The 13,317-nt window shown below is 38.3% G+C and overlaps 2 protein-coding genes across 6 annotated transcripts in view; both read left to right on the top strand.

Moving 5' to 3' along the window:
• Positions 1-3,555, top strand: part of LOC137491295 (uncharacterized) — a 331,835-nt gene extending 328,280 nt beyond the window's left edge. Inside the window, exon 3 of the mRNA XM_073948982.1 lies at positions 2,264-3,555. Coding sequence (XP_073805083.1) covers positions 2,307-3,035 — 729 coding nt within the window. The 5' untranslated portion in view covers positions 2,264-2,306 and the 3' untranslated portion in view covers positions 3,036-3,555. The remainder of the gene's footprint in view (positions 1-2,263) is intronic.
• Positions 1-13,317, top strand: part of zgc:174314 — a 144,651-nt gene that overhangs the window by 30,483 nt on the left and 100,851 nt on the right. For 2 of the 5 annotated variants that reach the window (XM_073945365.1, XM_073945363.1), the window contains exons 1-2: positions 794-849; positions 1,189-1,338. In XM_073945365.1, the coding sequence (XP_073801466.1) occupies positions 1,254-1,338 (85 nt within the window). In that variant the 5' untranslated portion in view covers positions 794-849; positions 1,189-1,253. Of the gene's footprint in view, positions 1-793; positions 850-1,188; positions 1,339-4,511; positions 5,070-13,317 lie in introns of those variants that run through there. The other 3 variants (XM_068219472.2, NM_001114486.1, XM_068219473.2) reach the window with 3 other exon arrangements.

The raw sequence follows: 13,317 nt of genomic DNA, 5'->3' as shown, positions 1-13,317 counted from the left end.
CTGCAAGAGGCGAGGCAGTGGCGCAGTAGGTAGTGCTGTCGCCTCACAACAAGAAGGTCACTGCTTCTCCCTGCGTTCACATGGGTTTCCTCCGGGTGCTCCGGTTTCCCCCACAGTTCAAAGACAAGCGGTACAGGTGAATTGGTTAGACTAAATTGTCCGTAGTGTATGAGTGTGTGTGTTTGTGTGTGGATGTTTCCCAGATATGGGTTGTGGCTGGAAGGGCATGTTAGAGTAAATTGAATCAGTAAATTAATATAAACATTTGTTAAACATTTTAAATAAAATGCAAAATTGAAATTAGATTATACATTGCTGCCAATAACGTATATGTCTATTTTATACACGTATAATAATTACAATATTTTAAGTTAATATGACTACTAATGTGTGTGTGTGTAGTATTTGACAAAATAGATTTGTGTAGACACAAAACAAACAGGTGTGGCTACAATATACTATTTTCCTTTCATAGCTATTTCCTCTCTTAATAATTGTGAGATTATTATTATTATTTATTATTATTATATTTCTTGCCATTTTATAAGTTTTAAAAGCACTTTAAATGTACCTCAGGAAAGTCTCTTCTCCCCAGAACCCCTTATTCAACGTTGAATCAACATTGGTTTGCTATCTGGGAAGGTTTGTGTGTGAGAAAGAGAGAGAGAGACAGAGAGAGAGAGAGCAGATATAGTGTAAAGAGAAAAAGATGGGCGAAATGTATCAATAAGTCATGAATGCAACAGTAAGTGGCAAAAAAGATAAACAAAAAAAATGACTTTTATTTTGGCGTAGCCTGTGACGTCATCAGGCGGCGCCGCATCAGCGCTATGGATCAACTGGAGTAAGGTTTGTTTTAAAACGTTTACAGATATAAACCGATTTAAAGTTAAAGTTCTGAAGTTTTAGGTTTTTTAAACGATATTAAATTATGTTCCTGCTGTTGGAAATATTATTTTACCTTTTTATACAACGTAGTACTATTTCTATAATCTATAATCTCTCATTATTTGAGAGCTATTGTTTGAATAAAGTGTGTAAAAAGTGTTTTAAAGAAACGTTTTACCCGATTTCTTTTTGTTGATTACTCATATGAAGACATTTCTAGAGAGAAGTTATTTTGTTTCTGTTCATTGTTTTATTTATTTTAAACAGGACATTTTTTATTGTTTTGTTCATTTTAAACAGGATAAAGTGTCCAAACACAGAGAAAAACTCCTGATGAAGTGCCTGATCTCCACACTGTTATAAAGATGGCGTTTATTAAAGAGGAGAGTGAAGATGTGAAGATTGAAGAAGCATTCACAGTCAAACAGGAAGATCTGCAGGAACAAACAGGTTCGTTTTTATTCTCAAAGACCAACTCAGTCATTTAATCCTCATTCAGATATATTTTAATAATAAGAATACTAAATTAAATCCATCTTGCAGCCCTGAGTGTGCTGCCTAGTTCTCCTAAACACACATAAGCACTCATATAAAGACAGGAATAAGTTTCTTTCTTGTTACTTGTTCTCAGGTCTTTTGTCATTATTTTATGTATTATTGTAAATTCCTTTTTTTTTTTTTTTTTTTTTTACCAAATTCTTTATGGGTTTAAACTTGTTTCTAGTAGTTGTTACTGGCTGTTACTAATAGTATCTGAGTTAGAACCACATTATTATAATAACTTATTTCCAGGGCTATTGTATTTAAACAGGGTTTCCGCGAATCATAAAATGTCTTAAATTCCAAAATCTAAATTTTAGGCCTTAAAAAGTCTTAAATTTACTGAAATATTGTGTTGTAGGTCTTAAATATTTTTAAAACAAGTCTTCATTTTCCTTTGTTCATGATTTACTACCCAATCTGGCCAAAACCCACAATCACCAACAATCCATCTCAATAAAACTTTCAACTTTTTAATTAAAAAAGGACATTTTAACTCTATTTATCATAATAGTTTAATTATTTCTTTTACAATAACATTTGTTTAAATGTGATCCGTGTATTTACTGCTGAGGACATCGACCTGGACAGATTGTTGTGCATAGATTTAGTTTATTATAGTTTTAAAAACTTTTAAAACATTTGTTAATTTTTTTTTGTATTTTTTCAAAGTTTATGTTGGGAAAAAGTGTATGGATACAAGTAAAGGCTTGTTTTTACACAATATTTAAAATCTTTTGCTAAGAAATATCTAAAATATTGTAATTTTAAATTATTCATTTATTATTGTATTATTAAATGTATTAAAATCATAATATTTTTTAAGGGCAAATAAGTGAAGTTTATTCATAAACTAATTTCGAGAGGAGCACGTGATTATGATTGAACACGGCTGGTCCTGCATTAGCATGCTTGATCCACCAATCAGGCCATTCCTAACCACTATAAAGAGCCAGGGTTTTCTCACTACAGTCATCTTCGATTTGAAGAATACACTGCTCTGCATCAGCTGCTACTGCTACTGCTACTGCTACTGCTACTGCTACTGCTACTGCTACTGCTACTGCTACTGCTACTGCAGCTACATCAACTTCTCCAGCTACAACTTCTCCAGCAACAACATCAACTTCTCCAGCTACATCAACTTCTCCAACAACAACAACTTCTCCAGCTACATCAACTTCTCCAACAACAACAACTTCTCCAGCTACATCAACTTCTCCAACAACAACAACTTCTCCAGCTACATCAACTTCTCCAACAACAACAACTTCTCCAGCTACATCAACTTCTCCAACAACAACAACTTCTCCAGCTACATCAACTTCTCCAACAACAACTTCTCCAGCTACATCAACTTCTCCAGCTACATCAACTTATCCAACAACTTCTCCAGCTACATCAACTTCTCCAGCTACACCAACTTATCCAACTACAACTTCTCAACCTTCTACTTCAATTGCCTCACACAATGCAATCTCTGTGTCTTCAACCCAATTCTCCAACAAGATCACAGTAAACACTCGATCACCATCCATGAACTTTGCCTAAACTCTCAATGCCTGCGATTCAAGCTGAACTCTCTTCTAGGGGTGCACCAGCGGTAACATACATGACACTTTTTAAGGGGAAGCCTCACAAACTACAACTAAGATTAAACATCCATCTTTAAAGGATGATTCTAGCGTGAATAGAATGACTCACCTCTCAATCAAGGTTGTAGACAATCCAATCCTTAAAACATCAGTCCACAACTTATGCATACATTGATAAACATCCATGTTAATCCTCCAAACTAGTCGCTGTGGTGCATTCAATAGAGTAGCGTCTCCAATCATAACACTAGTTCTCTGGCAAACAAAATGGCCGCCAGCCTTTTTCTGCAACTTTGATTGACACTCCTTCGAGCCAATAGCTGAAAGGAGAAGCGCCACCATCCAATGAACTCTCAAAAATTTGAGATGGTCCCACCCTCTCTCATGACAAGCTCATGAATGATTATCATTACATTTACACAATTACTACTAAATGGTGACATTAATTTTAAGTTCAGGGTTTGATGTTGGCAGATGATAAATAAATAAATACATAAATTAATAAATAAATAATAAAGAAAATAAATAATTATAAAATGTAAAAAAAAAAAAAAAAAAAAAAAAAAAAACTGCCACATCTGATAGCAGTTTAACTTCTAAAAAGTTTACTCTGCTACTGAAAAACATTCAATGCATTAGGCATAGAAGTCCAATCGTAATATGCCCCAGTGACTCATGTCCATACACTTATAAGCCATAAGCTTATAATGGCAAGTTGGTTAGATGTGAAAACAGCAAAGAAACAAACTTCCCGCTTTGACTTCCACGAATAAGAGGAGGACATTTCTGACATGTCTGATGTTTCATCAATTGACTCTGCGTTAGATACAAACCAAGGGGTTTAAACTCCACTATAATTCCACCTACCCTGTCTTCAAGAGGTACATCAGGATCACTAGTCGAGCAGATTTCCCATTTAATATGCCATCCTTAGGAGGGACAAATGCCTACCTCTACTATCTTTGCTCGTTGCGACAATGAGGCTTCGTACCATGCATTAACAAAGGCACTTCCACACTTAGTTGCCCATGCTCTTATTAAGACGCCCCGCATGGTTATCAGCTAAAATAATTCATTGTGTTTGCCATACATGTACCATGTTGTAATGTCATTTCTGATTCTCTCTTGTTTTTCTCATTTCAGAGATCATGTCAGCTGGTTGCAGAAGCTGACCCTCATCCAACCTATTACACTCCACATCCATTTCTAAATACATTTACACTCTTTGCAAATGACACTTTTCCACTCACATAGCCCACACCCTCGATGCCATATTCACACTAGCCTTTATAATTTAAGTCTTCTGAACTAAGTATAACATTTCAATCCAACGATACACCTAACCATATCTGATCTATCTTCGCAGGATGAAGGGATGCAGGATGATATCCGTTCCCCCACACACCTGTTCTAAACAGGCCCGGATTGGCTAATCGGGAGGACCGGGAGAATTCCCGGTGGGCCGGTCTGTTTTATTTTGGCCGCGAGGGCCGGTGTCCCTAGCTCCAGAATCTGTTGCTCTCAGCAGTGACACTTTTTTAATTCATTTACTTGACCACAGCTTTTTATTCATTATTTTACCACAACTTTTCTCTTTTGTTGTGGTCGAGTGGTTGGCACGTTAGGTTAAGACGCTGCGGACCTGGGTTCGATCCTTGCTAGAGTAATTTAGTGTTTTCATTTTTTGATAAGACATATAATACTGTTAGGGTTGTAGAACATTTGAAGTTCTAAAGCAGCTGTTTTCTCAAAAAAAAAAAAAAAAAAAAAAAAAAAAAAAAAAAAAAAAAAAAAAAAAAAAAAAAAAAAAAGACATGATAGTGCCATTAGAAACTGATTCGGAAATATTTATTTACTTATTTTAATATAGTCAGTCGTGAACTGAGGTGGGCCGGTCTGAGGCTTGAAACTCCAGAGCTGAAAAGGTGTCCCACTCCGGCCCTGGTTCTAAACCTCTTAGCATTTTTACACCACAGAAGAGCAATACCACCTCGGGGAAGCCCAGCCGATCCTCTCCAGCCAACTTCCACCATCATGCATTATTGGGTATGAAGTATGACTCTGTCATTTCCTTCCGATTTCCCTTCCTATTTAACATAGGAGCTCCTTCACTACCCTTCCCTGTTTTTCTAGCTTTAACTTTTTCTCTCCAAATTTAAACTATCCTATACTTCTATTCACTTTCATTCACCACAGCTCCGACCAATTCAGGGGTTGTCTTGAGTTTCAGTTGCTGCAACAGGAACGTTCTAAATGAGCTTGCATACACTTACAAATTTTCTAAATACCACTATCGTTGCACTCCCCGCACTAATACAGCAGTAAATGCTTCTGCGGGAGCACAAGTTGCCTCCATACTGGCCCACTACACCACTGCAGCCGCAGAAATGCTCCGCAGAGTTGCACACCCAAAGCACCACTGCTACCGCAGTGACCCTCTAGCATATGCCTTATTCACCTTCATCTTTACATATCACTAAAGGCAGTATTTAACGTCCCTGCGGGAGCACTCAAAACTTACTAATATCGACTGTTTAGGTGCTCCACTTAACTATACACCCCATTAACATCACTGCAACTGCAGTGACGCTCTAGCTGAGCCCCTTTTTCACTTTCATCTCTAAATATCACTGCTAATAGTACTTAGTATTTCCATGTGAGACTCGAATACTGAGTACCACTGCACCTCTGCTCTTGCAGAGACGCTTTGCCGAGCCTTATTCTCCCTCTGCACCACTGCTGCAACAGTTAAGCTTTGCCTGAGCTGCGACTGCAGAGACGGCTGTTTAGCCTTAATTCTCTGCACCACTGATTTTATTGCACTTCTGTAACTGCAGAGAAGCTCTGCTGAGATTATTTTTTCCCCTGCACCAATGCTGCAGCAGTGACACCCTGCCTGAACAGTCTTCCAACAACAGATATAAACTCTGTCATTGGTCCTCTAACACCTCTAAATCCTCAATTTGCCTCAGCCAATATTTCCTCAGAGAAGCCCAGCTGATTCTCGGTTGCAGACTTCAACCTAGTTTCCAAGCAGCACGACTCTGTCTGTTCTTCCTACTTTCTGTCTTAGTTGCATAGGACTCATTTTTACTAAACTTTCCTTTTTATTTTATTAAACTTCCCTTCTCTTTCTCTTCATAATTTTTTAATTTCACTTGCACTCATTCTCCGCAGCTCGGACTCCCACAGGGGTAGCCCCAAGCTCCCACTGCCACAGCAGTGAAGCTCTTTAAAAGCTCACATGTACACTTTTCAAAAAATTTTACCATTATCACACTCCGCCGCAATAATACAGCCGTAAAGGCGTAGCGGGAACTCGTATTGCTTCCATACTGACTACAATTACACCTCTACAGCAGCTCCACTTAATTACATTGCATTGTAGCATCAATTTATTCTCCATCACCACACTCCCCGCAACAATACAGCCATAAAGGCTTAGCGGGAACTCGTATTGCTTACATACTGACCACCATCACACCTTTACAGCAGCTCCACTTAATTACATTGCATTGTAGTATCAATTTATTTTCCATCACCACACTCCCCGCTATAATACAGCTGTAAAGGCTTAGCGGGAACATGTATTGCTTTCACACATATAATGCACCAGACTCTGAATACCTATGCACCCCTGCAGCCACAGAGTCGCTCTACTGTGTCTGATTCCTATCTGCTACACAGCTGTTAATCAGCTCTCCAAAGCGCACTTCCCTTTAGAAACTGACTTTCACCGCACCTCTGCAGCCGCAGAGACGCTCAGCCGAGCATCACTCCCCTCTACATCACTGCCGCAGCAGTGACGCTTAGCGAGCGCATATACACTTCCACTTAGCAATCCACTACTGATACACTCTCCAGCACTGCCAAAGCAGTTAAACGTCTCTGCGAAGGCGTATTTACCTTCCAGATACTGACTTCCATTGCACCTCTGCAGCAGCAGAGACGCTCAGCCGAGCATCATTTACATCCCCTGCACCACTGCTGCAGCAGTGACGCTCTGCTGGAGCTCATGCACACTTCCATTACACTTATACCACTTCTGTCACTCCCAGCACTGCTAAAGCAGTTAAAACGCTGCTGCAGAAGCGTATTCTTCCCCTTAGGACTGACTACCACCGCACCTCTGCAGTCGCAGAGACGCTCAGCCGAGCATCACTCCCCTCCACATCACTGCCGCAGCAGTGACGCTCAGCGAGCGCATATACACTTTCATTTAGCAACCCAATACTGATACACTCTCCAGCACTGCTAAAGCAGTTAAACGTCCCTGCGGAGGCGTATTTCCCTTACAAATACTGACTTCCATTGCACCTCTGCAGCAGCAGAGACGCTCAGCCGAGCATCATTTACATCCCCTGCACCACTGCTGCAGCAGTGACGCTCTGCTGGAGCTCATGCACACTTCCATTACACTTATACCACTTCTGTCACTCCCAGCACTGCTAAAGCAGTTAAAACGCTGCTGCAGAAGCGTATTCTTCCCCTTAGTACTGACTACCATCGCACCTCTGCAGTCGCAGAGACGCTCAGCCGAGCTTCATCCCCCCTGCACCACTGCTGCAGCAGTGTCGCTCCACCGGAGCTCACGCACACTACCATTTATCCATACCACTACTGACACACTCCCCATTGGACTGCCAAAGCGGTTAATCAGTTAACCGCTTCTCATCTGCAGCTACAGCTCCGCAGAACCTTACAGCTTTATTTTCCATCACTACTATACTAAACCTTTACGAAACTCACCACATATGTTTTAAACCTTTACACTTACCCCACTCACTCTCCCGCTGGTCCTTACAATTAACAGAACCCGGGAGCACACATAGTCATACATAAGCACTTTCAGTTAATTTTTACACCCACACCAGTCTCTGTTGCTCCTCCAAGCTATTTCTGTATCACTTTTCAGCAGCCGGATATGGCATTAATCTCCTGTGCCTTTTGGGGGGTTCTTCAAATACGCGGCTGCTGTCCCGAGCGGAGCATTTTGGGGAGTTGTCGAGATCTACCTGAGCTCGAGGCTCCCCTCTCTTCCTCCAAACGGGAGGGAGCCCAGGGCTCAAGAACCTTCGAGCTCAGGGCTCTCTCCCGGGACAGCATGCCAAACTTGCTTATAATCAATCATCAGCTAAGTGTGAACTCTTGAAGTGAAGTTTATTCATAAACTAATTTCGAGAGGAGCACGTGATTATGATTGAACACGGCTGGTCCTGCATTAGCATGCTTGATCCACCAATCAGGCCATTCCTAACCACTATAAAGAGCCAGGGTTTTCTCACTACAGTCATCTTCGATTTGAAGAATCCCCCCTTCCACCCCTACCTTTTCACCTTTCCCTCCATAGGGCAGCACGGTGGCTCAGTGACTAGCACTGTCGCCTCACAGCAAGAACGTCACCGGTTCTAGTTCCTTAACAGGCCGGTGGTCGTTTCTGTGTGTAGTTTGCATGTTCTTCCCGTGCTTGCGTGGGTTTTCCCCGGGTTCTCCGGTTTCCTCCCACATTCCAAAAACATGTACAACAAGTTAATCGTTAAATCTAAATTTCAATACAGGTAATCTAATAATGCAGCATATCTTTTAATAGCCTTCAATCTTAATCTTTAGCTATTATAAAAAGGGGAGTTGTCGAGATCTACCTGAGCTCGAGGCTCCCCTCTCTTCCTCCAAACGGGAGGGAGCCCAGGGCTCAAGAACCTTCGAGCTCAGGGCTCTCTCCCGGGACAGCATGCCAAACTTGCTTATAATCAATCATCAGCTAAGTGTGAACTCTTGAAAAACCATTTTCATCTGGGCCATCTGAAAAATTCCTTAGCTTTTAGCCCTTTATGAGTATAAATTTTCATTCATAATGATCTTAAAAAGTCCTAAATTTAACTTGGTGAAACCTGCAGAAACCCTGGTTTAAAGCATGTCAAAAACGTGGATGCCCACAATTTTAAACATGCTGAATGAAATGGACACTAAAATAATGAATTATTGTAAAACATTGTACATTATTCTAAACTATATTGATGATGTTGTGGGACAACATGAGGCAAAATAAACAAATTATAGTAGAACAATAACGATTAGCATTGCACTGACTAAAACTGGCCAACAAACTAGTCTACAAATGACTTTTGCTGCTTAAGAAATGGATTACAGCATGCTGATGATATGCAAACATTTCAGTGTAAAGTTCATCAAAATATTGACCATATTCTTTGTGTACCAGCAGACATTGGAATCTTTTTGCTTAAGACTTTATTTAAAGAATTAATTTTTAGATCCTAAAAACAGTGTTATGCTGTTAAGGCATGGGACGATAACAATTTTCAAGGTATAAAGCTGACAAAATATTCTGCTATATCATTCCTACTGTATATGTAAGGTTTTTATGTTTTAAGTTTTTCAGGACAACAGTATCTCCAGCAGAAAAGATATCAAAAGATGCCATTTTAAATCATAAAGAAATCTGTGTTTCTAAAACTAATGAAGACAGCAAAAGTCAATGATTTATTAGAATTATTCAGCCTGACATGTTTACTGCTCCAAAACACTTTTAAAGTTTCTCAAAAGAAAATATATTGTGTTCAAAGGGGAAAACTGTTTGTCTTTTTACCCAGACATATAAAAAATTATTCATTTTAGAGCAGTAATCACAGTACCATGAAACTGTGATATTTTTATTCAAGGTTATTAGAATTAGAATCTCATACTGGCCCTTGCCTAATGCTGCTTAATGTTGCAAAGTCAAACTTTCTATTTTTATTATTTTTGTTTGTATATATAATCATGAACACACTTGTTTGCAGAGCAAGTAGTGTGACCATTTTCTGCCATTTATTATTCCTGGTCATTTCTCCAAGAGGCACTTGAATTGGAAGTTCTAAAACATTAGCATATGAAATCAGGTCACTGCTATGACATGATTGACAATTTTTGTATGTCGCTGTTTGTCTTTGTGCTCTGTTTATGCTGAGAACTGATGCTGAGTATTCTTAGGGCTTTTCACACTTCAAATGGAGAATCCTGGGTCATTCACACTCTGAATAACAAAATCCTTGGTTATCAGTAATCACGTTCCACACTGCTCATGCTATACCAGGGGCTAACAAATAATCCTAGATGTTCATTAACAGACATTACACATTCCCAACCACCGGGTTAACATTATTATTTGTATATTTATGTTGTCACTGTCCCTGATTAGACAAACAGCAGGTCACCTTTTTTGATGGCATTTCTGCATCTTGTCAGGTATATAAAATGTCATCATGTAGGACTTCAGCTAAGCCTCAGGATATGCACAAAGACAATAAAACAAAGACAAAAGTACAAGTGAATGAAAACAAGTTGCAAAGTATGTCATCTTGCTATCTCCTCATTACTCCAGTTTACAGCAAACTGGTATTAAGCATTTGCATAAGTTCATTCATTCATTTTCCTTTGGCTCAACTGGGCCAAAAAAGGAAAAAGTTGAAGAGAAATTGCTAGTTCCCTTCAAAACCCAGGCAGTGTTTCCTCTAGGATTTTTTCCAGGTGTAGCGGCAGGCCATTTTTAGACAGCTCTACCAACTACCTGTGGTGTTATTTCAATGACAAATGTTGTGACCCCAGTATTAGAAGTCGAGATCACATTTATGTCATAGCCTACAGCATGCAGATCTCTTTGCTTGTACATTTATGAATGTCTCTAATAGACCTACAGAACGATATTAATGCGTCCTGAAGTAAAGTGAAACGGCTATAGATCGTGTTTGCTGGCCTCACGCATCTGTCAGTCAGCCAGTCAGTCTGTCAGCACTTATTCTTAACGGGGTAAACAAATAATACACAGCACTACTACGATTACAGAGAAGTTTGCGCGGTTATAATTCACTCAACCTTTTAATACGTTTTGGCGTTTAATACGTTATTACTGGCTATTAAAAAAATTAAATGTTTTGAATGAGAAGCTGTAATGTAGCCGTGGCGGGATGAATTTTGTCGTGGTGCCCCGCCATGGAAGAATCAATGTAGCGGAAACCATGCCAGAGGAGCAAATACATTTTCTACCCCAATGAAGGCTTCTTTCTCATTATGTAGTTAATAACAAAAGATATACCACGTGTTTTTGGCTGTGAGACATAGTTTGGACAAAGTTGTCTGTAATTGTCCTTTTGTATAGTCATGCAGTGTGAAACTCCCTGTCGCCAATCCATCTTGCAGTGTAAACAAAGCAGTGCCAAAACCAGATAGTCATGCAGTGTGAAAAACATCCGTAACACGAATATTTTGAAAATCATGCAGTCTGAACTCAGCATTAGTCCCTTTATTCATCAAGGGTTACCACAGTGGAATGAACCACTATATATTTTAGCATATGTTTTAAACAGCGGATGTTCTTCCAGCTACAACCCAGTACTGAGAAGCATTTGCATAAGTTATATCAGTGTTTCCTTTAGGAATTTTTCCAGCTGTAGCGGCAGGCCTTTTTTACACAGATCTACCAACTACCTGTGGCGTTATTTCAATGACAAATGTTGTGACTGCAGTATTAAAAGTTGAGTTCGCATTTATGTAATAGCCTACAGCATTGCTAAAAGTGCTCTATTTTCGCACACTAATTTTGTACTTAATGTACTAAACGATAGTATTAAGTATATGTTAAGATAAACTTAACACCATCTAAGTGCACTCAACTGTGCTATTTTGAGACACACTGAAATTGAATTAAAATGTGCTTTTAACATACTATATCTGTATTTTTAAAAATATATATTTAGTTACAACTAGAAAAACACTGGAACCCTACTTTTAAACATTTAAATATATTTATGACTAATTTAAAGTATAATAGTAATATATTAAAAGAATTTACAAATCGTAAAAAAAGTGTGCTAATTACTGTATTAAAAGTGCTCTATTTTCCCAAACTAATTTTGTATTTAATGTACTAAAAATTAGTATTAAGTACATTTTAAGAACAGTAAAAGACCAGTTGCGATGAATAAAAACAAAGAGTCAGGAATGAAATAAAATAGAAGGAAATTTAATTACTTTTTTTGTAGTTTTGACAGCAAGAAATCAGCTTCAGCACTCTCCATGAGCTCCACAGGTCGACCTTCCTTACATTCAGAACACAGTGATATTTATGCTAACAGAGTCAACAAACCTATGTCATTAGATTGTTTAGACATCCTCACGTAATTGGTTAGACAAAAGATAATTAAGTAGAAGGATAAACAGTCCAGAACAATTTTAAAATATGCAATGTAAAACATATGTATCCTTAGATTATCATATTATTGACTACACTGGATATACACAAACATATCATCCCTTCTGCATGCCCATTCTTGGCTTTCCTGATCATTCCTTGACCCACAACACACACATACTTCAAGAAAATAATGATTTGGTAAGATTACCACACTCAAAATCAATTTAAGTGTTAGTGATAATTGCATTCACATTAAGTGTACTTAAGTACAACTTTTGGGAAAATGTACTTCTACTATATTACATTACTAATAGATTTTTTATATATTAACTTATTTTAAACTTAAACAGTGTACTAAAAATCAACTAATGTTTAAAGCATTTAAAGCACACTTTTGAAAAACACACTAATAAAACTCTTTTGGGTGTTTTTTTCTGTAGTGTACTTTATTGTAGTACACTAAAAATGTATTTAAGTATTACTGGTATTTAGTATACTTTTGTCAAGTGTGCTAAAGTCCTACTGAAGTATAAACATACTTATTTAGTATATTTACAGTGTAAAACCATCAAACTTTTATTTAACACAAAAAAACAACAATGTACTAAAAATGTATTTGCGGGTATTTAAGTCTATTTTAATTGCATTTAATTATATATTTTTTTCACCTGGGATGTCATCTCCTCATCACAGTTTACAGCAAACGTGGCATTAAGCTTTTGCACAAGTTCATTCATTCATTTTCCTTCGGCTTAGTCCCTTTATTTATCAGGGGTCGCCACAGTGGAATGAACCCCCAACTTATCAAGCATATGTTTTCAACAGCGGATACCGTCCAGCTGCAAACCAGTACTGGGAAACATTTGCATAAGTTATTTACAATAATGCAAACTCACTAATATAAGCTGAATTATGCGTACTAGCTATAAACATGCAGGATTTGTCTCAATCGGGTCTTCTAAGCAAGTTACAAATGTTTAAATCCAGTGGAAGATACACATAAGGGAACACAACCTGAGTAATCTAAAGCGAGTGCATTTGATCATTTGCATTTAAAGCCACAGGCACAAAAACAGCTTGGTTTTTCTCTGACCCCCAAAATGA

The sequence above is a fragment of the Danio rerio genome, chromosome 4 (genome assembly GCF_049306965.1).
Source record: "Danio rerio strain Tuebingen ecotype United States chromosome 4, GRCz12tu, whole genome shotgun sequence".
NCBI lineage: Eukaryota > Metazoa > Chordata > Actinopteri > Cypriniformes > Danionidae > Danio > Danio rerio.
This window is presented reverse-complemented; position numbering and strand designations above follow the sequence as displayed.